Source organism: Cebus imitator, unplaced genomic scaffold (assembly GCF_001604975.1).
Source record: "Cebus imitator isolate Cc_AM_T3 unplaced genomic scaffold, Cebus_imitator-1.0 Scaffold73, whole genome shotgun sequence".
Classification (NCBI taxonomy): Eukaryota; Metazoa; Chordata; class Mammalia; order Primates; family Cebidae; genus Cebus; species Cebus imitator.
The window spans coordinates 2,008,385-2,035,671 of NW_016107388.1; the positions used below are offsets into that span (position 1 = coordinate 2,008,385).

Consider the following 27,287-nt stretch of genomic DNA (forward strand, 5'->3'; position numbering starts at 1 on the left):
GTTTTACAGGGCTGTGATGTTTACATTAAATGGGTCAACATATTTATCTTGCCTGAAATAACTTTGGAGCAAGTCAAGTTTTTGAAGTTTTAAGGAACTTATATACTTGATTTATTAACCTTAAGTGATACAATTTCATTGTTATTTGTTTTTCCCCTTCAGCTTAGGGACTTTAAAATTATGTCACATATATAAAGTTAAAGGAATGTTCAGCCAAACTCTATCTGAAAAATTTCCAATTAACTCATATATATGTAGATAATAAAATTAGAAGCATGTGAATTTTACCTTTGGGATTACATCCATCCATAGCTGGCTTTGTCAAAACTGATGTTGTTCATAATATTTTGTAAAACAATCTATTGAAGAAATGATTCATAGTGTTCCAATTTTTTTGTGACAAAAAGTAGTTGAGAATGAAATAATGCACCCCTGTGGAATGTTTTCTTTTCCAAGGATATATCTAAGGATATAGATAAACACACACATACACACATAACTATATGTGTATACATGTGTTTTATCATTGTGTCTTAGAGGTATTGGTTATAATGGTTTCTAAATAATAATGGTTTTTAAATAATAATATTTAAATATAAAGATTCCCTGTTTTTAAATCAAAACATGGAATAATATTCAATTTTGCTGTGGTATTATTACAATACAACTGGTTAAATATTTGCTCTGGACAACAGCCAGAGGACTTTATAGAAACTAAGACAAGTTTTCTGACTGTATTTATGGTTACCACTTGTTTCCAAAAATAATCTTAGTTTTGTTTCTGTAAATACATTTATACTTTGGTTATTCATTAGGTACTAAGTCTTATTTAGTTTTTGTATGTCTAATTAACATGGATTAGTGGATTCGTTGGTTAAGAGGAAGAGTAGTGATGTGTTAATAGAACAAACCTGTCTCATGTTACCTGAGTTTGAACTCTGACCTCAATTAATATCAACAATATATCAGTGATATATTATCTTAATTATCTTCAGAATCCTCAAATTTAAATGAGGAATTATAATTATAGCCACATTGTAGAGTTAGTATTATGAATAAGCACGTTCAAACTAGGTACTTTGAAAACATTGAATACATGTTAGTGATTTCTGATTCTAAATTGCTTGTGAAATAAATGCTCCCCTTGAAGTAATATCAGTCATGGACACCATGGCAATTCCCTTATTTTTTTATCTAGTGTCATTCTCCCCTTTTCCAAATGATATAACTTTCTGGCAAGTCTGAAGACGTAGATTTATTCTACCTTAGTCTAAATAGGCATTTGAATGAGTTGTGCCTCCAATCTTGGAATCAGAGAACAATCATCTGAGCAAGTGCTTGCGTGACATTAAGAGAGTGGATTTATTTCTCTGTTAGGGAGCTGACATTTGATTATATTTGTAACTTTTGAAGATTTATATTTGCAACTTTTGAAGTTTATCCTAAATTACAAAATTTAGGATAAACTAAATTACAACTACATACAGTATGTAAAGGAAATTGAGAGGGTGTCAAGATCAGAAATCTCAATGATATGTAATATGCAGATGCCTCTGTTTGGGCAAAAGGAGTCTACAGGGGCTCTCTTTGGCCTTCTGTTGCATGGATCCAACAGCAGACATGGACATATAACGTTGGCCTGTTAACCCCTAGAGTGCTCCTCTTTCTCCACTGTCCTCAGTCACCAGAAGCCTTCTGAGGATAATAATTGACTCCATCATGTACAAGTCCTAAAACTTGCTGAATCATCTGCTTAGGTTGTGTGTCAGTGCGAGGAGGAGGCCAGTCATGCAGGGCAGATAACTTCTTCAGAAATGATAGTGGATGTGACGGCAATTTTATTTTAAAAGGTTGCTTAATAACACAATTCAAACAGAATGAATCAGATAACATTCTCCTTTCTCCACACTCTCACAATGAATTTGCAAATCACGTCAGGATCCATTGTTCAGTACACTCTTTATGAGCTTCCGTCTCCTGACTTAGGGGAACATGGCTGATGAAGCTCTAGTTGGTCAATACAAATTATGTGAATGGTATCAAAACACTAAGAATACAATTTCCATTTTTTTCTCATTGGACTTTAAGTGTTGTTCTTACTAGGCATCATTTTCAGATTCTTTTTCTGCTCAGAATGAGCCAGCAATGCTAAGAATCTTTGAAACTTACTTAATGGGAATTCCCAACCTATTTCCAACTGCCTTGCGTTGAATGTTATTTATATGCCAATGATTCTAAATTTATTCAGAGCTATCCCTTGCATTTCAAACAAATGCTTTTAAAGCCTTCTGGATGATTCCGTGTAGATATCTAACGAACACCTCAAACACAACAAACACAACATGTCCTCCAACTCTGCAGACACACACCTCAGTCAAGAGATATTTTAACTTTTCAGTTGCTCATGCACAAGACCTTGGAGTCACTCCTGAAATTTTTTATCATGACCCATATGCCACACATCAGCAAAACATAGCCAGAACCACTGCGGTGACGTTGGTCATCCTCAAGCCTCAACTGTGTCAGTCTCACATTTCCTACCTGATTCCCACTTTGACCCTTGCCTCCTATCAGTTTCCAGTTTGACTCAAAGAGTAAAATACAGCGTTCTCAGGGCCCTTTGTAAAATCTCTCCCCCAACACCCTCAGACCTGCCTTGTCTGCCCCAGTCTCTTGTTACCCACCCAACTAACTCAAGCCAATTCCACTCTCTTGCTGAGGCGTACACCAGCCTGAGATCCTTTGAATTTGTTGCCTTCCTCTCCAAATATCTTAAACGGTTTAGTCTTTTCCTTCATGTCTCTTCTCAAATGTCACCTCCTGAAGAACATTTTTTCTTTTCTTTTTTTTTCTTATGGATTTGCATATGTTGAACCAGCCTTGCATCCCCAGGGAACATTTTTTCTATCACACTTCATAAGTGGCAATGCCCCCAGGGCTAGTACTCCTTAATGCTTTTAACTGGCTTTCTCACTCCCTGACATATTATGATTAAGCATTTTGTCATTTGCTTTATGGTTTGTCTTGGTCCCACTCAAACCAAAACTCCAGGAGGCAGAGATGTCATCTGTTTTGCTTACTGCTATGGCCCCACACTGGAACAGTGCCTGGCATACCTCAGGTACACAATCCATTTTTTTGGTTGAATTTCTACTATGGATATTTCTATAGCCCCCAGACAAATCCCTTTCTGAAATAGTAGTGAGTCTATACAGTCTTGAACTTTGCTTGAAAATGTTTCCACAGCTGAAAGTTATTTGTATTTGTTTAAAAGAAAGAAATACTTACAGGTATGTGTGGGGTCAGTGTAGGGGGAAGACAGTATCTAATGGGACTGGGATGGAATGAGCAATCCTCAATCATTCATTAGAAGAGGATTCAGAAGTCAGGCCAAAGATGCTATCATCCATATTAATGAGAACTAATTGAGCAGTTTGGCCAAAAACTTCCCCTGCATCTGACAAAATGTGCTGGACTAATTGAACACATTTTATGAGACATTTTGCTGCCAGATACCATTTCCCACAATGATCTGCACTTTTTACATGTCCCTAGGCAGGATACTAATACAGTATACTAGGCCATATAAAGAGAAGAGCAATTTTAAGTGACACAAGTATTCCCTTTATATCCCATGGTGGTCAGATCCATATGAGTCCATTCTGGTACTTTATGGCTTTTACTACTTGAGGGATTTGGGAAAAGTGGAATCTGTTGCAGTGGAGGGACACTAAGATAATTAAATAGCTAAAACATAGCACCTATGAGGAAGGCCAATCATTTGCTTCATTTGATTTTATAAAGAGAAAGCTGAAAGGTGATTTTATAATCATCCTCAAGGATATAAAAGGTTACTTTTTAAAAAGTGGTTACCACCTGTTTTTAATTACAATTGAAGAAAGATTAAGAAAAAATTAGTATCAACTGCTGTGTGAGGATAAAGTTTTTAAAAAGGAAGACTGGAATGTTGAATAACAAATTCTGCATGCAAAATATTAAAGTTTAAGAATTGTAATTTCATTCTTAGTAGATATTTAAATGTGGAATTGTTTGAACTATTTTTTGAATGCAGGGCCAAATGACTAACCGTAATTGCTACTGTTTGTGACCCTCTGATATCACCATTTATATAAACAAGTAGTATTTCCCCATCATTGGATAGCCATTTCTCTGGAAAACCACATGTTTTCTGCCTGTAGGTTTTCTAAGCATGATTTTGAGAACTTTTTTTTTTATTAAGATGCAATTAGACTTAGAGATGGAATATTGGAGTTAAAATGGAAGATGAATCTTAGAACTATTAATTCAAATTGTTAATCTAACTAAGCAATTTTGAAAGCCATTTATTTAACAATATTGTAAGAAATTAATTTTGTTTTATGTGTCTCTTGTTTGTTTGCTTTTCTGGTTCTAGGAATGCTAATTTATGGTAGTAAAGATTCTTTCAATAGTAATGTCTTAGGGAAAATTCTGTCGATGTCAATCAAAATAATAACAAATACTGATTTAACTATATTAAAAAATTCAAGAATGCAAATAAAACGCAATGATAAAAAGGGTTTTTATGATAATCACATTCTACATATGATCTATCCACATTTTTAAAAATTATCATATAAAAAAGTATTTCTCTTTTAAGGTGCACACCATTTTTCCATATGTGCAACTTATCTTTACTCAAATTTACTTTTTAAAATAAAAACAAAAATACAACTTCACTTCTCCAAGCCCTGTGGAAAGCTAAATCTAAGACATTTAAGTTAGCGAAGGAGATTAAGCCATGATGTGCAGATCGATTTAGCAAATAAATCAGTAAGGATGCTTTAAACAAAGGGGCATGTTAGAAGAACAAAAACATGGTTGTGGTCAGTGTATTCTCTGCTTATGACAAATATAAGAAAATAACCTTGCTTTTGCTCCAAGAAATTGGTTAATGTATTTGCTTCTGAAGGAGATAAATTCAAGTGACATGAGAGATGCTGCTAGAAAGAACTATGCCATTTAAACTACCAATCCTCTAGGTTAATAAAGATGTCTAGGAATTCAACCATTATCTACCTGATATAAGCCACTTCGCCCCCATAGGTTCCCAAGCCTAAAATTGCTAATCTTTGAATATGTTTTTTAACTCTGATAATAAATATCTATGGAGATCAGTATTTATATTTATGCAGCTATTTTAAGCCAGCACAGAATTCATACACTTTTGTGGTCACACACACACACACACACACACACACACACATACAGCACATGATCTCTAGAGAATGGAGGATTATCTATGTAGTACACAATTCTGGTGAACATGTTTTCATCAGTGTGAATACCATTAGCTAATTGTGCAAGAAGATGAAGCCTTCTTGTCTCTGCCTTATATAAATTAATTCTAGCATGGCGATGTCATACTGTATTTTAGAGACAGGTGTGTTTGTTCTTGGGTGCATGGGTACCACAACACATATGGGATTCAGTGTTAGATATACTCTAGTTTTGTAGTAGTAGTCTATTTCAAATATGGAATATTGAAATTATTATAAGATATAAGTAACATAATGGAGTACTTAATATTTTCAGGTCACTTCTTCTAAGTGATATACATCGATTATTTCTTTTAATCTTCACAAGGACCTTAAGACAGGTATTATTAGGCAGCATCATCTCCTGTGAAAATGCCTGCATTGATTCCTAGAGAGATAAAAGCAGTGGTCAAAATTCGCATTCAAACTGAAGCTGAATGTCTGCCAAATTAACGGCTTTAAATTTTAGGCCAGGTATTAATAGCTTCTAAAGTGGGAAAGTGATCAATGTCTTTGAGACCTATTTCCCTCGTTAGATAAATTAAGATTGTAGCCAACTTTGGTGGATTATTTTAAAGATTAAACAAGAGATGGCATTTGAAGAATATGTCAATTTATATAAGGGTTTATATTTTCCTAAGAAGAAGGAGGAAATTTAAACTTACTTTTTCTTTTCCTCAGATAAATCAACTAAAATTCAGGGAAAAAAATTTGCATATATAAATGTTAATTTGATTTTTAAAATAATTTTTAATGTCACAAATGTAATGAATTTTATTTACAATTATTTAAAAATTTATTTAAAATTAATGCTTGTGAAAATAACTTACTTTTCTCAGTAGTTAAAATATTTTCAAGAATAAAGTGGTTTTATGCAATTAAAGTTGTCAGCTTGAAATAGTCTATCACAAGTAATAGAAATAGATCATGAAATAGACTCTTGTAAGCTTCCAACTAACCAAATAGCATGATCTGCACAAATTAAAAATGAAAAAAATTCAAAACATATGATTATAGACAACCATGAAACCACACACAAAGACAGTAAGATATGAAGAAAGAAAAAAAAATTAACAAAACAGAAACAATTAAGTAGTAGTAATAAATCCTTAACTATCAATACTAATCTTGAGTGGAAATGGATTAAATTATTCAATAAATGAATGAATGGATAAAAAGCAAATCCCAACTATATGCTGATTACAACACATGTATCTCCCTTTTAAGGACACATGTGGAAGAAATAGAAAAAGGCATTCCATGCAAACAGAAACTAAAATGAATCAGGGGTAGCAATACTTATATTAAACAAAGTAGATGTGGAATCAAAAACTATAAAAAGAGACAAATAAGGACATTATATAAATAAAGGGGTAAGTTCTTTAAGAGCATATAAAAATTATCAATATATAAATGTACCCAACAGTACAGCACCTAAATGTATAAAGGATCTGAAAAGAGAAATGAATTGCAGTATAATAATTATAGAGACTTCAATATTGGACAGATCATCCAGACAGAAATTCAATAAAGAGATATTGGATTTGAACAGCACGTTAGACAAAATGAATCTAATGGACATTTGTAGAACATTCCACTTAAAAGCAACAGAATATACATTCTGCTCAAGGACACATGGAGCATTCTCCAGGATAAATCATTTAAGCCACAAGACAAGTCTCAGGAAATTTACAAAAATTAAAATCATTTCAACCACAATAATATGAAACTAGAAATGAATAACAGTAAGAATTTTATAAATTCACAATACATGAATATTAAACAGCATGCTCATAAACAACCATTGGGGCAATAATGAAATTAAAAGATACATTTAAAAATTCCTTGAGACTAATGAAAGTGAAAACATAACATACCAAAACCTATGGGATACAGAAAAAGCAGATATAACAGGGACATTTATATCAACAACCACCTACATTAGAAAAGAAGAGAGATTTCATAAAAACCTAATGTTACACCTCAAGAAACTAGAAAAGCAAGAGGAAACAGCCCAAAATTATTACAAGAAAGAAAATAATAAAGAACATAAATAAATGAGTTAGAGACTACAAAAAAAAGATCAAATAAATGAAGTTATTTTTTTGAAAAAAATAAATCATATTGACAACCTTTAGCTAGAGAAAGAAAAAAGATAAAAGATTCAAATAAATAAAATCAGGGATTAAAAATGAAACTTTACATCTCATACAACAGAAATGCAAAGGATTGTAAGCAAATTTATGAAAAAGTATATGCCAATAAATTGGATAACTTATAAGAAATAAATATATTTTGGGATACATACAACTTTCTAAGAACAAATGTTGAATAAATAAAAATCTGAAGACACCAACAATAAGTGAGGAGACTGAATTTGTAGTAAGAAGTCTCCCAACAAAGAAAAGCCCAAGGCCTGATGGCGTCATTGTTGAATTCTATCAAACATTTAAAAAATAACTGATGCCAATTCTCCGCCAATTACTCCAAATAATTCACGAGGGAACACATCCAAACTTTTAATGAGGACAACGTCATCCTGATACCAAAGGCAAATATATCACAAGAAAAAAATTATAGGCCAACATCCTTTATAAACATAACTGTGAATATCCTCAACAAATAGTAGTCAAACCAATTCAACAACACATTAAAAGGATCATTTACCATGATCAAGTGGGATTTATCCCTGGAAGGCAAAGATGGTTTAACACTTGCAAATTAATAAATAGGATACACCACATTAATTAAATAAAGGACAAAAATCATATAATCATTTTATAAAACACAAAGCATTTGACAACATTCAACATTCTTTCCTGATTAAAAAAAAAAAAAGAAAGAAAAACTTCCAACAGATTAGTTATAAAATAAATGTACTTCAACACAATAAAGACCATATGACAAGCCAAAAGCCAACATCATTCTTAACAAGGGAAAGTTAAAAGCATTTTCTCTAAGACCTGAAACAAGACAGAAATGCACACTATCACCACTCCTATTCAATATAGTATTGAAAGTCGGAGCCAGAGAAATTAGGCAAGAGGAAGAAATAAATGGAACACAAACCGAAAAAGAAAACGCTAAATTGTCCTTGTTTGCAAGTGACATGATCTTATATGTTAAAAAAACCCTAGAGACTCCCCTACTAACCCACATACACAAAAACTGTTAGAAATAAGAAAAATTTTGTTGATATTGATACAATATCAACACACAAAACTGGTAGTTTGTTTACACTAACAACTAATGTTTTGAAAAAATAATCAAGAGAACAATGCCATTTATAATAGTTACACAGAATACTTAACAATAGACTGTTTCTGACAGTCAAGTATATGTTATTATTGAGTAGATAAGCCAAAATGTTAATAGCAATTATTCCTAAGTGAAGAAATTATGAGTGACTTTTAATTTCTGTCTTCGTGTTTTATTTATTTATTTATTTATTTATTTATTCTTAGGAAGTACAAGTGTATATTTCTTACATGCATATATTTTTTATTGGTGAAGTGTGAGCTTCCAGTGCACCTGTTACCCAAATAGGTAAAATTGTAATCTTTACTCATTTTCCATCCTCTTATCTTTTGAAGTCTTCAATGTCTATTATTCCACTCTATATGTCCAGATGTACCCATTGTTTAGTTCCCACTTATGGGTGAGAATATACAGTATTTGACTTTCTAGTCAAAGTGTTTGACTTTATAGGTGAGAATTTATGGTATTTAACATTATATATAAGTAATGTTCATTATCCAGCACATAGGTTGATATCATATATTTGTTATTGTGAATAGTGCCATGATAACCATGTGAGTGCAGGTCTTGTTTTGATAAAATAGTTTCTTTTCTTTTGGATATATATCCAGTAGTGGAATTGCTAGATTGAGTGGTAGTTCTATTTTTATTTCTTTGAGAAATCTCCATATTGTTTTTCATAAAGGTTGTACTAATTTACATTTCCACCAACAATGTATAAGCATTTTCTTTTGTCTGCATACTTACCAAATCTGTTGTTTATGACTTTTTGGTAATAGCCATTCTGACTGGGATAAGATGGTATCTCATTGAATTTGAATTTATCTTATGATTAGTGATATTAAGCATTTTTTCATATGTCTGATGGTCACTTGTATGTTTTATTTTGACAAAATGTCTATTAATGTCCTTTGCCCATATTTTTTTTTTTTTTGAGAGTCTCAATCTGTCACCCTGAGAAAGAGCCTCACTCTGTCACCCAGGCTTGAGTGCAGTAGCATGATCTCGCTTTACCTGCTTTTTAACGGGGTTATTTGTTTTCTTCTTGTTGAGTTGTCTGAGTTCCTTGTAGATTCTGGATATTAGCCCTCTTCTAGTTTCATGGTTTGCAAATATTTTTTCTCATTCTTGGGTTGTGTGTTTACTTTGTCAGTTACTTTTTTTGCTGTGGAGAAGTTTTTAATTAAGTCCTATTTTTCTATTTTTGTTGGATTTGCTTTGAGAACTTGGTCTTAAAATCTTTGCCTAGGCCAATGTCCAAAAGATGTCCCTAGGTTTTCTTCTAAGATATTAATAGTTTCAAGTCTTACAGTCTTTAATTCATCTTGAGTTATTTTGTTATATGGTTAATTTTTTATATGGTGAGTGATAGGAGTCTGGTTTCATTTTCTGCATATGGGCATCCAATTTTCCTATCACCATTTATGAAATAAGTTGTCCCTTACCCAGTGTATATTTTTGTTGAGTTTGTCAAAGCTCAGTTAACTGTAGGTATTTGGCTTTATTTCTAGGATCTTTCTTCTGTTCCATTGATCTCTTTGTCTGATTATAAAATCAGTACCGTGTTATTTTGGTTACTATAGCCACCTAGTACTATTTGAAGTCAGGTAATGTTATGCCTCCAACTTTGTTATTTTTGTTTATGATTTCTTTGGCTAACTTGGGGTCTTTTTGTTTGTTTGTTTGTTTGTTTGTTTTTCTCCACATCAATTTTAGGATTTATTCTTTAATTCAGTGAAAATCACGTTAGTATTTTGATAGAAATTGCATTGAATTTCTAGATTGTTTTGGGGAATATGGTTATTTTAACAATATTAATTCTATTGATCCATGAGTATGGGCTGTTTTATCATTTGTTTGTGTCAACTATAATTTCTTTTATCAGTGTTTTGTAGTTTCTCTTGTAGAGATCTTTCACCTTCTCACTTAAATACATTTCTGGGTTTTTTGGAAGTTATTATAAACAGCATTGCCCTCCTTTTAACTGCATTATTGTTGCTGTGTAGAAAAGCTACTGAATTTTGTATGTTAATTTTGTATCAAAAAACTTTATTGAATTTATTCATAAAATCTAAAAGTTTTTTTGTGTAGTCTTTATAATTTTTTGAGGTATATGATTATATCATTAGCAAACAAAGATAAATTGACTTCTGTTTTCCAATTTGGATGCATTTGGTTTGTTTCTCTTGCCTGATTGCTCTGGCTAGTACTTTATTACTATGTTAAATAGGAGTGGTAAGAGTGGACCTCCCTCTCATATTCTAGTTCTTACGGGGAATACTTTCAACTTTTCCATTTTCAGTGTGATGTTGACAGTGGATTTGTCATAGATGACGTTTATTATTTTGAGGCATGTTCCTCCTCATTTGTTGAGGGTTTCGAGCTTGTGCTGTTATGAAATGATGTTAAATTTTATCAAATTCTTTTTCTGTGTCTATTGAGGTGATCACATGATTTTTGGCCTTAATTCTATTTGGGTAACATATGACATTTATTTGTTTGCATATGTTGAATTATTCTTGCATCTCTAGTATAAAATTGAGTTGATCATCATGTAATATCTTTTTTATGTGTTGGATTTAGTTTGCTTAGAATTTTTTGAGAATTTTTATGTCTGTGTTAATCAGGGATATAGGTCTGTGGTTTTATTTTTTTGTTGTTGTGTTTCTGCCTGGCTTTGGTATCAGGTGATACAGGCTTTGTATAATAAGGTATAATAAGGTCGGGAGAACTTCCTCTTCAATTTTTTGAACTGTTTCAGGAGTATTGGTACCAGGTCTTCTTTGTACATTTACTAGAATTTGTCTGTCAATCCATCTCTTCCTGGTTTTTTCTTTGTTGGTAGATATTTCTTAGTTGAGAGTTTTTTTTCAATTGGATTTTAAATTCAGTCTTGTTATTTGTCTATTGACGGTTTCTACTTCTTCTTGATTCAATCTTAGGAGGTTGTATGATTTCAAGAATCATCTATTTCCTCTAGGTTTTCTAGTTTGTGAGCATATATGGATAAAGGTGTTGTCTCAGTGCTGCTACCTTGACCAAGAGGAATGAGATGTGATCTTCTCTCATATTCCATTTTTGGTGGGCTCACCACCTTCCCAACTTTGTCAGCAGGCCTGGCTATTGACTTAGTGTAGTTTGCTTCTAGCTGGCAACACAAACTGCCCCAGGTCTTAGGAGTCACTGCCCAGCTCAACACCATACTTCCCAAGCAAATCCCCTCTTTCTCTGGTGAGAGAAGCAGGTGGAATGGAAGATGGGGTAAGCCTGGTTCCAGCACGCCAATGGCTGGAGCCCATGCCATACTTGATTCTCAGTTCTGGCTGTGGGAACCTCTTTCCTGCTTCAGTACCAGATCCCCAGGACCCAGCTAGAGTCTTTTTAATGCCAAAGGCTGTCACTGCTGCTAGTTTTGTGGACTATGCACAGCTTGCAAAGAGCTAGGATCAAGAATGGTGTTCTGTTGTATGTTCCCAGTCTAGGGAATGCATGTAATAATTACCAGAGCAGTTATTTCTTACAGTCTCCCAGCCACTCCCCAAGGGAGATTGAGGGCTTGGAAGGGTCAAGATGCTCTATTCTCTGCCAGTCCCCAAGGTAGATCCAGGACTTGGAGAAGTCAACCTGTTCTCCTGTGGCATGAATTACATGATTCTATACTATGAAAGTGGACCACAGAGAGATACTCACTCACCCTCTCCCATATTGGGAACTCACTCTTTTCTCATTTTCAGCCAATTCCAGCCACACATGCTTACTGCTCTTCTTTTTCTCGTCAGATCCTGGAGTTTCCTTATGTGTTTCTGTTGAACTCCTATGTTTCCTTTTGGATAATATGTTTGTAACAAAATAGTGTCTGAGGTGGATCTTAATCAATTAGAGGTTTATTTTGTCAAGGTTGAGAACATGCCTGGGAAAAAGAAACAAAACTCACAAGGAGATCTGTACCCTGTGCTTTTTAAAGAAAGGTTTCTATGAACTTCAATATTTAATAGGGAAAAAGCAAATGGGGAAGGAAGAAAGAAAAAAATCTGGGTAGGCAATGAGGTATGCGGCCACATTCTTGTTAGGCTCTTATTAATGTGCAGAAAAGCTACATTTTACATAAAGTAAACATTAATTACAGCTTTTTGGGAATGGAAAAAAGGCAGTTTTTTGCAAGACTTGCTACCTAAGTTTAGCCCTTTGATATAATGAGTTTGGGATCCCAAGATTTGATTTTTTTTCATATGTGCAAAGTGTGATTGTCTACACACTATTATTATTCTTCTAAGTGGATGAAATACTCTGGAAAAGCATCCAGTCAGCCATCTTGAAAAAAACAACTCTTGTTTCTTTGGAATATTGCCTTAGAAATCTGAGAGGTGTCCAGTGAAGGACAGCATATGGTTATCAGTCTAGAGAAAGTGCTCAGAGAACTTGGAAAATTTGAAAAAATAGAAGATGCTTCGGGAGAAGTGAGAAAATTGAGAAAAATGCAAAAGATGTGTTCTTGATGTGTTTAGCTGTTATCATTATCATTACCATTGCTAAATGATACTTTCCAATTAGCAAAAAAGTATGCTGGAGGCTATTGGTTTTACGTGGGCATCAGTCACACTTTGACAAAAAAAGAAATGCTTGCAAAGAGCAAGCCATAGAAGGCGAGTTAGGAAATGATACATATGTTTATCTATATTTATTTTATTGAATCAACACTGACAGCAGAAATACCCAACATTAATTAAATACTTCCATGTATTAGAGACTAAGCAAAAAATTAAAATAGTATATTATTTAATCATCTGATCAATTAATTCTTTCCACTTTATTGATGAGTAAAGGAAGCTATACATATCTTAATCAACTTGCTGAGGGTTACCTACTAATAAATAAAAGAGAGGAGATTCAGATTCAAACAGAATTCTGAAGCTAGAGCTTGTGTTCTTATCACCTTTTTGCAGCTCCTGCGTGTGTGTGAGTGAGAATGAGGGTGAGAAAGAGGAATATCTACATTCTTATTTATACCTATGTGGATGATCATGTGTAATACTCACTTTTCTACTAATGCTTCTAGTAAATGCCAGTCTCTATGAGTAACTTATTTAGTTTTTCAGTTAGTTATATATATTATTGATTGCATATAACTTGATAATGACTGCAATCATAAAGAAACACATTCTTTTGAAATGTCATGGGCAGGAAAGATAGAAACTCCAGTATAAGAAATCCAGTGTCAATTATTTTAGATGATTACCTTGAAAGTAGATCTTTAAAGTACTTAAGCTATAGTCACTTTTCACTAAATTTGTGATAAAGGATCACCTGCTTTTTATGCAGTTTCTCCTTGTCCCACTCATCCACTCTTAGCTGTCTAAGGTTAGAGTCCATGCTGCCTCCTTCTTACATGAAACCCTCCAATAGCTTTGCCTGGCAGGTGCATTCTGTGAATTTCATAGCAGGATCACCTGGTCTTCTTCATGCATGCACCTGATCGTTCTGCACTTGTCTTTAAGTGCTTGATGGTACTACGCTCTCTCCCTACAATACAACTTACCCCTCCTACTTTCCCTCAAGATGATTATCACTCCTTATTCTGTTCCTTAGCATGTTACCTCTATAGCACTCTCACATGCTCATTATTTTAACATATTTCTCTCTCTCACTAAACCAAGACCTGGATGCTCACATGCCATTTGTGGTGTCAGTAAGTTCATGAGAAGTATCTTATAAATAACAACATCAAATGACAGCAAGTATTCAGAGATGCTGAAACTATATTTGCAGAGTTGAATAGAGGATACTTTGTCTGAGAGAGTCACCAGTTGGGTAATATAATAGAAAATCTTAAACTGAGTTTTTTAAAGAGTAAATGAGTAAAGCTTTGCCAAGAGAATGGAAAATCTTATATGAAGGCCATTTTAAGATCCTGTTGCTACATGGAATTTATGAAAAGGAAAAAAATACCAAAATGTTCTGACCAATAATGACATTAGATAACTTTTTTATTATGAGGAAGACTAAGACCAATTTAATAAACCATAACATTGGCAAAGTTTCTGGAAACTGCAATGTTGACTTATAGTTTTTCTTCCAATGTTATCAATTTATAAGATAATGTAGATGTTGAAATACCTGCAGTATAAAGAAAGGGTGTAATACAATTTTTGCTATGGTAGCTTGTCATTTTACTGTGTTCAAGTCCAAAATGTATAACCAGATTATCATCCCATGTCCTTCCCTGGCTTCCACTCTTAATGTTTCTGCCAGCTTTTATTTGAATTTCTGGAATGCCCCGCTTTCTCTTACTTCAGGCCCCAGCCAGCTCCATCCACTCTCTGGAAAGAACACCCTTTATCTACTCTTTATCGTTAATCTTCTAGTTGTTTCTGACTACTGTTTAAAATTTACTTCCTAGAGAACGTTTCTCTTGCTTTTCAATCTATTGTGATATAATATCCCATTCTTATTATTATATATATTTTGAGATGGAGTTTCACTCTTGTTGGCCAGGCTGGAGTGCAGTGGCCCAATACCAGCTCACTGCAACCTCCCTATTCCAGGTACAAGCAATTCTCCTGCCTCAGCCTCCCACATAGCTGGGACACATGCCACCACACCTGGCTAATTTTTGTATTTTTAGTAGAAACGAGGTTTTACCATATTGGACAGGCTGGTCTGGAACTTCTGACCTCAGGTGATTCACTTGACTCGGCCTCCCAAAGGTCTGGGATTACAGATGTGAGCCATCACGCCCAGCCTCTTATTTTTTTTTTACATAATGGCACTTATAATAATTTGTACAAGCATGTTTACTTGTGTGGTTATTGTCTGTCACTGTTGTCCCTCTAGACATTATAATCCCAAAATTGCTAAAAAGTATTTACAATCAGTTTATCATTGGACCATACTCACAAAAATATTATGTTTTTATTTTTTCTCCCTTCAGAGAGTAGGAAAATCAATAAGCACAGTGTTTATCATCCTTTTAGCTCTCTGAGCATCTACTGGCAGCAAGGGTCGGAGTTAAATTCTACAACCCTGAGAGTAACTGCCTTCCATTAACTCTCTTCCAATGATTATAAGAATGCAAGCAGGAAATAAAGAAAATATTATTTTTAAAACACTTGCCAAAGCAGAGAATTCCATCTAACATTTTGGGTGTTTAATAATTATACACTTATATCCCTCCTTATGAGAAATGATTAAAGATACCAGTGATTAACCCTGTGACAATTTTCAGTACACTACGTACATACAGGATATATATTTTCATGAGTCATTTAACAATGAAGATGTATTCCAGGGAGTGCCTCTCAGTTAGATGATTCCACTATTGTATGAACACCACAGAACTTGCTTACACAACCTGAGACAGCATACCCTACTGTGCAGCTATGTTACACAGTATACCTATTGCTCGTAGGCTACACACCTGTATAGCATGTAACTGTACTGAATACTGCAGGCAAAAGTAGCACAATGGTAAGTAGTTGTTTAAACACATCTACACACCGAAAAAGTAAAGTAAAAATACAGCTTAAAAGATTTTAAAAAGTGGCACACAGGTACCGGACACTTACCATGAATGGACCTTGCAGGATGGAAGTTACTCTGGTTGAGTCAGTGAGTGAGTGCTGAATGAATGTGAAGGCCTAGGGCATTACTGTGCAGCACTATAGGCTTTACAAATACTGAACACTTAGGCTACACTACATTTATAAAAAGTGTTTTTCTTTCTTTGATAATAAATTAACCTTAGCTCACTATAACAGTTTTTACTTTACAAACTTATTTTTTTAAACTTTGGACTTTTTGTAAAAATGCTTAGCTTAGTTATGCAGCTGTAAGAAATTATTCTATATTCTTATTCTGTTATGCTATGTGTTTTTTCTACTTTTAAATTCATAATTTTTTCTTTTTTTTTTTTAATATTTTTGTTAAAAACTAAGACAGAAACACACACATTAGCCTAGGCCTACGCAGAGAGAGTCAGGATATCCAATATCACCTCTTCCACCATCACATCTTGTCCCACTGGAAGGTCTTCAGGGACAATAACATGCATGGAGTTGTCATCTCCTCTGACAACAATGCCTTCTGGATACCTTTGGAAGGACCTGCCTGAGGTGTTTATAGTTAACTATTTATTTTTAATAATTAGAAGGAGTACACTAAAAAATCAATAAAAGTTTAATACAGTAAATACATAAACCAGTAACATAGTCTTTCTTATTATTAAGTATTATGTACAATACATCATAATTGTATGTGCTAGCCTTATACAACTGTCAGCACAGCAGGTTTGTTTACACCAGCATGACCACACACACATGAGTAATGCATTGTTCTATGACATTACAATGGCTATGGCATTGGTAGTGCATGGGAAGTTTTCAGCTCCATTATAGCCTTACAGGATCACCATTTCATATGCAGTTCATCATTAACCCAAACGTCCTTATGTGACACATGACTGTATTTAAAATGCTATCTCTGACATGCTGTACTGGGTTACTCCGTTTCATAAATTATTTGCTTCACTGCTTTTTCTCATGTTAACATCTCTTAAATTGGAATACATATAAATTTGTGAACAGTTTAGCTGAAAAATTCTGGTAAAACCAAGAAATTGCTAGCATCAAAGTTGTCTTTTTGATACAATAAAATATAGTTACACAAGTAAGGTAAATATGCATTGTCTTTTTAAGCAATATGGCTGTAGACAAGTTAGGCTCATTTCTTTATTCATTTCTCATGGAGAAGAATATTTTAGCTTACTTATAAAGTTCTTCAAATTTGCAAACATGTACATAAGCATTATTTGATTTCAACATCATAATGGTTATGTAAGGTAGGGAGGAGATAGTGTGTCAGCCCTTTGTACGGTAATAAACCAAAGCTCGTATGTTAAATACTTTGGTGGTTATACTGTTTGTAAGAGTTAATGTCAGAAACCCTAAAATCTATTTTACGGACATGTTTCAGTGTAAAGACTGAGGTCTCATGTGCTAGTTATTGGCTTTGAAGCCTGGAGTTCTGGAATAAATTTTAATGAAGACTTGGTGAAGTCACACAATGTTAATCTTTTTAACTGTGGCTTCCGTGCCTTGCTGCAGTCAGGAATGGCCAGGTTAGCAATATGCAGTGATGTGTACCAGCCTGTGTAACTCCAGGTTTTCACCAGGACAGTGACCTGCTGGACCGACGGAAACACTGCTTCACCGTGCAGTCGGAGTCTGGGGAGGACCTGTACTTCTCAGTGGAGCTGGAAAGTGACCTCGCCCAGTGGGAAAGAGCCTTCCAGACAGCAACCTTTCTAGAAGTAGAACGGATACAGGTGAGAGTCTGTAGGACCACGGGATCTGTGCCTCTCTCAAATGCATGACAATTCATTCCAAAGTAGTATGAAAATACAGTTCTGGGAGTCTTGACCTCCTCAAAGACATTCAGTCATTAGCCATTTTTGTTTAGTGATTAGCAATACAGCTCTGAATAAAATTTTAAGTTTTCCACAACTTGATCATTCCAGGCTATTTCCTACTGCTAATCAAAAATATATTTCTAATTTTAATTAGACATTGCTCTGAATTCAATCTCATATAGAAAATGCTCTGATTTAATTAATTGTTGACAGGGTCACTTCTGGTTTTCCAAATATGACCTCCTCATTTCCAGCCTGTTGGCTTCATTTACTCACAATGCTCTTTCTTCTAGAAAGCCTTACCTTTGTCTTTGTCATTCAAAGCCACAAAGAGTTTTTGAAACTTGTTTCTAAAGGTCATATCATCCAGGAACACATTCCTGATTTCCAGTCTACCCTGCCCAATGCTTGCCAATACTCCACTTACAACTATCCTGTTCAAACAAGGCTCTTCTTCTCACTTTTGAATACAATATAACCTACTTGCCTGTTTTTTTAAGGATTGCTCACACTCAGTCTATGTTGTATTGGAGTGACATGCGCTTATCATCCTCTGCACTAAATTATCAGCTGTTTGAAATTGTCTTATTAATATGCCAACCAAAGTCCAATTCATTTTACGCATCATGAGTATTCAACAGATATTTATTGAGCTTTGTTTCTTAAATGTGATGTTACACCTAGATCAAATTTATAGAGCCCTCAGAGTCAATTATTCACAAGACTATTGAATGAAACAGTCTCCCAAAGCTGGTTCTGTGACTGACCTCAAATAGACCTGTGAACAAATGGAAAGGTTATCATGTGCTTGCCGCATGCAAATGGATCCATAAAGCAAGGATCTAAATACACACATGGACGCCTAAGTTTGAAAACAAATATGGCATTGACTATACTGTTGTGTTTGCCTAAGACAGGATTGTTGGATACATGTTTTTTCAACATGTTGAACTGATTTCTATCCTCTGACTACAAACCTATGTAGTCAACACATCAATCGTACCAGTATGACATTATAATCAGGGGAAGAGGACAGGGAGAAAACTCCAATTACAGTTTATCAAATTGTTTACTTGGCTCTTTTCAATAACTCTGCTTTTATCTTCAAGTATCTAAAAAGCCTTAAATAGGTAAAAAAAAATTCTACAATTTAACTCATAGAATTTCAAAAAATAGATATTATAATATCAAAATATATTAAATATGATTTTATCTCAAGTCAACGTCCAAGACCATTTAAAGTATTAAAATATAATTTAATTGACTGTAGTTTAATTTAATTTGTTCTTTAAAATTGATATTTTTAGGATTTTTAAATTATTATTTCTCTACAATAGTTCATTTCACTTGGAAGCAACTACATGATAATTTTAACATTTTGGTTCCAATTTAGTACTTTTTTAAGTTTCCTGATATTTATAAACCAGATAGAGATAAAATCTTTGAATCTGGGCCTTGTATTCTGTAAACTTACATCCAAAAAATACACTGCACTATCTCCTTACCCATTCCCAGTGGCAATTTAAGATAAGTGTCAGAAGTGAAAAATAACATACTTAATGCCTTTTTAGCTTTCAGTTGCTCTACATATTTTATAACTCCCTTTTGTTTATTGTATAAGAAATCAATGGCTGAACACTTTCGTAGTGTTATTTTCAAAATTCAAGTATTTGAATATATTTACATGAAGAACGTTACTTGTTGGTTGGTAGGAAATTAAAGAAAGAACATATGTTCTATTGTAAAACAGGCAGAAAAAAAAATCAATCAATTGACTTTTAAAGTGTTTCTCATTTGAACTTCCTTAAAAAGGTTAATGCATTTATTGATTTTTCTCTGGATAATGTTTTTAATGAAACAAATTAAACAACAAATTAAATATTTCAATATTAAACCTTTGTTATGTATATTCATGATATGCTATTAACATTATAAATTACAGAACTTGACACTATATAAATTGAAACTTCAGTGAGTCTCAATTTATGTCACATCTATTCGTTTCAATTTAATGATTATTGAGAAAATCTAATTTGTGATGCTGAACTTAATAGAAAAATTTTAATGCACTGCACCGAATTTGTTTTCACCTGACATTTTCTTGTTTAAATGACAGTACTTGAAATTAGCAAACCATTGTGTTTAAATTAGGAGGAAATTTTATAGCCTTAAACATTTCTTAATGTTGATAATAGTTTTAATGAAGTGCTAATGGGTGGATGTAAGCATGCACAATGCTCATGTATTAAACAAATATAATTACTCCCCAAAATGGACTTTTGAGGCTTGTTATGTTCTTTAATCTGCTTTTTAACAAAAGGCAACTCTAAAAGAATATTTTTGCATTATTATAATTTTTCTATGCTAATAATGCTTAAACACATGAATGTAATTTTTGGTAAAGACAACTTGATGTATTTAGTCATGATTATATTCAAAATGGGATTCAATTAATGTAGTTTTATATATAATATTATAAAAACAAATACAATATAAGGATAGGTGCTGAAAATTGGCCTCAGATAATATTTTCTTCCTTTCTTTCTCTCTCTGTCTCTCTCTCTTTTATCTCGCACATGAATCATAAAGATTTTTCATGACTGGAATATTCCACTGCAAATTAAAAGTAAATGCAAATAAAACAAGCTTATAGATGTAAAAATACATCGTGTTTCATATAAACCTCAAATTTTTATTATAAATTTTATTTATATTCTGTTTTCTTTGTATTTCAGTATCCTTATTTACTAGTCTTTCCAAAGTATTTATAAAAGAAAAATTATTATATTATCAGATCTCATTGTGAAAAGTAACTGCTTGTTGATTTTTAAGGAATTACCTGTAGTTCTAAACAAATACATTGGAAAGCGGTAAATATCTTTAGGAATAGCTTGTGCAATATGGGAAAACAGAGAGAGACTCTTACAGTCTAGATACATTCTTTTGACTTGGTTACTGAATCTGTATTTGTGTGTGTGAGAATCTCTTTTAGTAATATCCATGAAATTGATATTGTGAGAATTCAAGACACTACTATTTAACAATAGTTATTTTTTTAGTTGACTGAAAATGCGGTGATGCTTGGCTACATTATATAACAGCTTAATATAAACTTGCCTACACCTAAATCTTTTTATATACCACCTTTATTGTCAGTATAGCAAAGACAGACAGTGTAGTACAATGTGAAGACAAAGCTAGGGGAGCAGGATTGGAACCTTGGCCAGGCATATACCTTGGCAAGTTAAATAAAACCCAATACTCTCAGCATCTGTTTCATTAACACTAAAATGTTGATAAGGCTTTCTTTTTTATACAATTATTGTTAATGTTAAATTAGATATTGTATAAAGTAGTTATTGGAGAAGCTGTCACATAGTTCTTGATATTGAGATTGCATCAGTAACATAAAAAGTAATAATACTTTTTGTTCTATCTAGTGCAAGACCTATGCATGTGTGCTAGAAAGTCATCTAATGGGACTCACGATTGACTTCAGCACAGGATTTATCTGCTTTGATGCTGCAACAAAGGTAATGCGTTCAGGTCAGCTCTGAGAAATATGCTGCAAACATTCTAATCCAGGAATAATTTAAATACCTCATAACTCTTTTCAGCATTTTAATTGTCATCATGTCAAATTTAAGATCCTCATTTTTGTTAATGGAAGTTAAATTATGCTTCAATTAACAAAAGTTTGAATTTTTAATAAAACAAATGTAGTATCACAAAACTATAACTATGTGAAAGTATATCTATCTATGTATCTATGTAGCTAGCTAGCTGGCTATCATCATTTTACCTTTTCTTAAATATATGACTTTATAATTGAAGGAACATTTTCTTTCCCAAAAAGCAATTTTTAAAAAAATGTTTATTTATACTTTATCTGCATCAACTTCTGCAAGATGAAAATAAGGAAAAAAAGGTTTTTTATTAATTTTTTTTGAAGAATTATAGCTGACATGTTAGAATTATTGAATGGTGAAAATGTAAAGTTTAGTTTCTAGCTAGGGAGTATAACTTGTATAAACATTTTACTTAATAAGCATTATGCTCTATGAGGTGTTCTTTTCCCTAAGTATATATCTCTAGGAGTGATGCACATTGAACGACAAAGGGTGACTACTCAGCCAGTCATACCTAAAAAAATCCACCTTTGATGACTATGGATGGAAAATGGCAAAGCCAAATGCACATTATTATCATTATTTTTAATTGGAAGTAATCGTAAAGTTCAACTGACCCCCATTCAACTGCTCATCTGCTTACAGTCACTGCTACAGTTTGTGACTTGGGGCTCTTGACATCATGGAAGACATTCTCTTCCCTCTCATTTGGACATTGATTCTTTAGATCCATTCCATTTTCCCCTTCATCAAAGTGGGGCTTGACTATATATTGATTTGTTCCTTCTCACTAATTTTAGGGATTCATGAGCAATCCTTTACCAGAACACAAATATTTTACCTAGAAATTAAGTATTGTGTAGGATTTTCTAAAGCAAATGCCAACAAAATCAAACAGTTATACAAATGTGTAAGAAAGATGGACTCTAGGAGACAGTCGGGGGTGCTTGATTTGTGAAAGATGAACATCTAATGGTGGGGTCCAGGTAGGATGCTGCCCTGTGCTCATTCGCCTTGGGAATCTTCATGATCCTGCAGCTGGCATTGTCCTACAATATCTCACATTATTTGAAGATTGTTAATATTTATTTTTAACATTGTAAAATTAGCACACATTTGCCAGTGAGATTTGGCTATCTAATGTGTTGCATTTGCATCATGACAAAAGAATACTTTGTGAATAAGGAGTTTTAAATGCCAGTAACTCTTGAAAACTCTCAAATGAGACTGCCATGCACTAGTCTTATTACTAAAATTTTTTTTTATTTGAATACTCATCAAATCAAGATAGGCTCCTGAGTGTTAAATTAGTTGGATAAATTAACTAACTGAATTATTAAATAGTTAAATAAGTAATAAATTAATTTTATAAATAAACTTAGTAACAAATTATACCTTTGGGAAGCTGAGGAGGGCGGATCACGATGTCAAGAGATCAAGACCATCCTGGCCAACGTGGTGAAGACCCGTTTCTACTAAAAAAATACAAAAATTAGCTGGGCGTGGTGGTGTGAGCCTGAGGCAGGAGAATTGCTTGAACCCGGGAGGCAGAGGTTGCAGTGAGCCGAGACCAATGACTGCACTCCAGCCTGGTGCCTGACGACAGAGTGAGACTCTGTCTCAAAAAAAATAAATAAATAAACAACAACAACAACAAAAAATAAATAATTACACTCACTAGAAAAGTCAAAGTCTGATTTAAAAAGAAAATATAATTCCCAGAATTGTCACCAAACTCTATTACATGAATGTGAAAGAATCTTACATTATCAAATGAGAAAAATAAAATTCACATGAATATAATTCTGAGTATATTAATCCATTCTGAGTTTATTTTAAGGCTAGCTATGTTAGTGTTCCGTTGGCTGTGCATAAGGGAGAAAATCATGACACCAATGTCCTATCCGACATTCCTGTCTACTTCTGCTGGATGTTCTGGGAATGAGTGAATAGTCAGGAGTGTCTAAGTGAATGATTACGATACCATTTGGGGCAAACAGTTTAGTAGGAAATGAGAGTTTAATTGGTCCAAGCTTGATATTCAGGAAACACCAGAGGCCTTCAGGAATACTAGTCACTGTCCTATTTTCTGATTATATCATCGGAAGCATCTACCTTCAAGGGAATCTGAGAATTGGGAGAGGCTAAAAGGAATCTATACATATTAATGAAGAAGGTTATAATGTCCATCACAGATTATGACTCTTGGAGGATGTAAGTAGGAGCTATTAATAGTTCTATCAGACATAAAGAGGAGGGCAGGTATAAATGGAGATTCCTGGGCAAATCACTGAGCTGGGGCTTTCTGCAAGAAACTTGCACCCCTTCATCAGATGAACCTGGAAGTTATTTTTAAATATGACGAAAAAGATAATTGTTACATACAAATCAAAGCATGTTTTTTAAATGTTTTATTAAAATAGTTAATATCTAGTTATTTTCTATCTGTTTTCTGCTAAGTGATATGAATGTGAAAAATATCCTTAACACTATATGTAGCATGGGTTTTAAATATTTGGATTCAGAAGGGTTTATCCTTTAGCTGAACGTGCTTTGTCCTTGTGCGCTTCATCTTGATCAAGTCCCCCAACATTGAAGTTACCACAGAGGCAAACCAAAGGTCTTGTGATGAAGTAGAGATTCCAGGAAAGGGGTGGACTCTATTCTGGGTCATTAATTGAGCTCCATATAAAGCAGATAATGTATTGTTAATACACTGACAATGAAGGAAAGAATTGCTGCATCTCTTATGTCAGGGAATGAGAGTCAGCATGATTTTATATTACACTGGAACGCTAAAAGTTTGGATACAGAAGGATGTCTGGGAATGTCAAGCTAATTCTCATTGCTTATGACCTGTGCTTGGAAGTTCCCAGAGAAAGTGATTACCCTTGACTTGCCAGAGCACAAGACTTATTAAATAGCATTCAGTTTCATATACTTACATTTACATTAGCAGCATATCAGGAGGCAATGCATTTGTCAGTTCCCTTATAGTTGTTAGGTGATTTCCTCACAAGTTCATTACTGTACAGCTCAGCTTGTTCTTTGTAATTCTAACCCTTATTAATATGTAGCCTGTTCAGTGTTAGAAAAGGGCATTCTTATTATTATGTCAAAGTATAATGTTAACTGTACTTAAATAATTTACATAGCTAAAAGCATGGTCTTGTATCCATTATATTGTATTAAATATGTATATGTGCATTAATTAATTATATCTAGTTATAGAGTCCCTAGTTAAGCAGAAGCCTCAGCAGTGGCATCTACAAAACACTCATTCAATTTGTAAATAAATCTTCATTGAATGCCTGCTGTCTCTTGAGAGACATGGGAGGACATATATGTCAGTCTTCACAGATGTTTCCTTTAAATTGAGACAAGAAAGGGGAAACTATCCGGACAGGTATCTGTAAGTGAGGAAGGACATGGAATTTGAGGGCAGAGGAGATGAGGGATCATGTATGTGGGTATCTAAGAGCCAAATTTGGAAAAAAGATCAAATTAAGAAATTTGGATGTGATTCTAAGAACAGGAGAATACTTTTAGTGTTTGAGGCATAGGAAAGAAATGGTCAGATGTGTGTTTGACAATAGAAAACTAATGGAATAAGATATAATTGAAATTTAGACAATCTGGGCAAAACCCAGATTCCAAGTGGTTTTTTAGATTCTTTTAAAAATTTTTAAAATTTTTTTATTATACCTTAAGTTCTGTGATACATGTGCAGAACATGCAGGTTTTTTACATAGGTATGCGTGTGCCATGGTGGTTTGCTGCACCTGTCAACCCGCCATTTAGGTTTTAAACCCTGACGGTATTAGGTATTTGTCCTAATGCTGTCCCACCCCTTGCCCCCACTCCTCAACAGGCCCATGTGTTCTCATTGTTCAGTTCCCATTTATGAGTGAGAATATGTGGTGTTTTGTTTTCTGTTCCTGTGTTAGTCTACTGAGAATGATGGTTTCCAGCCTCATCCATGTCCCTGCAAAGGACATGAACTCATCCTTTTTTTAGATTGCTTAGTATTCCATGGTGTATATGTGCCACATTTTCTTTATCCAGTCTATCATTGATGGGCATTTGGGTTGATTGCAAGTCTTTGCTCTTGTAAATAGTACTGCAATAAACATTTGTGTGCATATGTCTTTATAGTAGAATGATTTCTAATCCTTTGGGCATATACCCAGTAATGGGATTGCTGGGTCAAATGATATTTCTAGTTCTAGATCCTTGAAGAATCACCACACTGTGTTCCACAATGGTTAACTAATTTACACTCCCACCAATAGTATAAAAGCATTCCTATTTCTCTGCATCCTCACCAGCATCTGTTGTTTCCTAACTTTTTAGTTATCATCATTCTAACTGATGTAATGTGGTATCTCAATGTGGTTTTGATTTGCATTTCTCTAATGACCAGTGATTGTGAGCTTTTTTTTCATGTTTGTTGGCTACATAAATGTCTTCTTTTGAGAAGTGTCTATTCATATCCTTTGCCCACTTTTTGATGCGAATTTTTTTTTTCTTGTAAATTTAAGTTCACTCTGGCAACCTACCGAATGGGAGAAAGTTTTTGCAATCTGTCCATCTGACAAAGGTCTAATATCTAGTTTCTTTTGCTGTGCAGAAGCCCTTTACTATAATGAGATTACGTTTATCAATTTTGGCTTTTGTTGCAATTGCATTTGGTGTTTTAGTCATAAAGTCAATGCCCATGCCTATGTCTTGAATGGTATTGCCTAGATCTCCTTCTAAAGTTTTTATAGTTTTAAGTCTTAGATTTAAGTCTTTAATCCATCTTGAGTTGATTTTTGTATAAGGTATAAGGAAGGGGTCCAGATTCAGTGTTCTGCGTATGGCTAGCCAGTTTTCCCAACACCATTTATTAAATAGGGAATCCTTTCCCTATTGCTTGTTTTTGTACGGTTTGTCAAAGATCAGATAGTTGTAGATGTGTGGTGTCATTTCTGAAGCCTCTGTTCTTTTCCATTGATCTATATCTCCGTTTTGGTACCAATACCATGCTGTTTTGGTTATTGTAGCCCTGTAGTATGGTTTGAAGTCAGATAGTGTGACGACTTCAGCTTTGATCTTTTTAGTTAGGATTGTATTGGCTATATGGGCTCATTTTTGGTTCTATATGAGATTTGACCTCTTCCAAAAGGACTACAAATCACTGCTCCAGGAAATATGAGAGGAAACAAACAAATTGAAAAATAAATCATGCTCATGTATAGAGAGAGTCAATATCATGAAAATGGCCATGCTGCCCAAAGTAATTTATAGATTCAAGGCTATTCCCATCAAGCTACCATTGACTTTCTTCACAGAATCAGATTCCAGATTTTTGAAATCTGTTCTCCACTGGGTATCTATCACTCTATCACATTCCTGAGAAAAAATACATGCATGGATGACAGTCAAATATTTTGAATTGAGGGTGGAAAATGATCAGAGTATATCATCAGAACAAAGAGACATCAGTAAAACTGAAAGTTAACGTTCCAGGGGGTGTGTAGGGAGAGCAAAGCTGGAGAAATAGATTGGGTCACATGATCTAGTTCCAGCATGGCTCAGCCACAATCTAATTTAAAAAGTGGAAAGACCACTCTAGCTGATTTACAGCTTGCATTGAGGAGGTGGGGGCAAGACTCAATTAATGGGCGTTTATGTTTCCCCTCATAACTTATTATAGAA

At 33.9% G+C, this 27,287-nt stretch overlaps 1 protein-coding gene across 1 annotated transcript in view; it reads left to right on the plus strand.

The window, feature by feature from the left end:
* The window catches only part of SNTG1 (syntrophin gamma 1), a 610,136-nt gene that overhangs the window by 531,311 nt on the left and 51,538 nt on the right, over window positions 1-27,287 (plus strand). Inside the window, exons 16-17 of the mRNA XM_017531764.2 lie at window positions 17,722-17,874; window positions 21,399-21,491. Coding sequence (XP_017387253.1) covers window positions 17,722-17,874; window positions 21,399-21,491 — 246 coding nt within the window. The remainder of the gene's footprint in view (window positions 1-17,721; window positions 17,875-21,398; window positions 21,492-27,287) is intronic.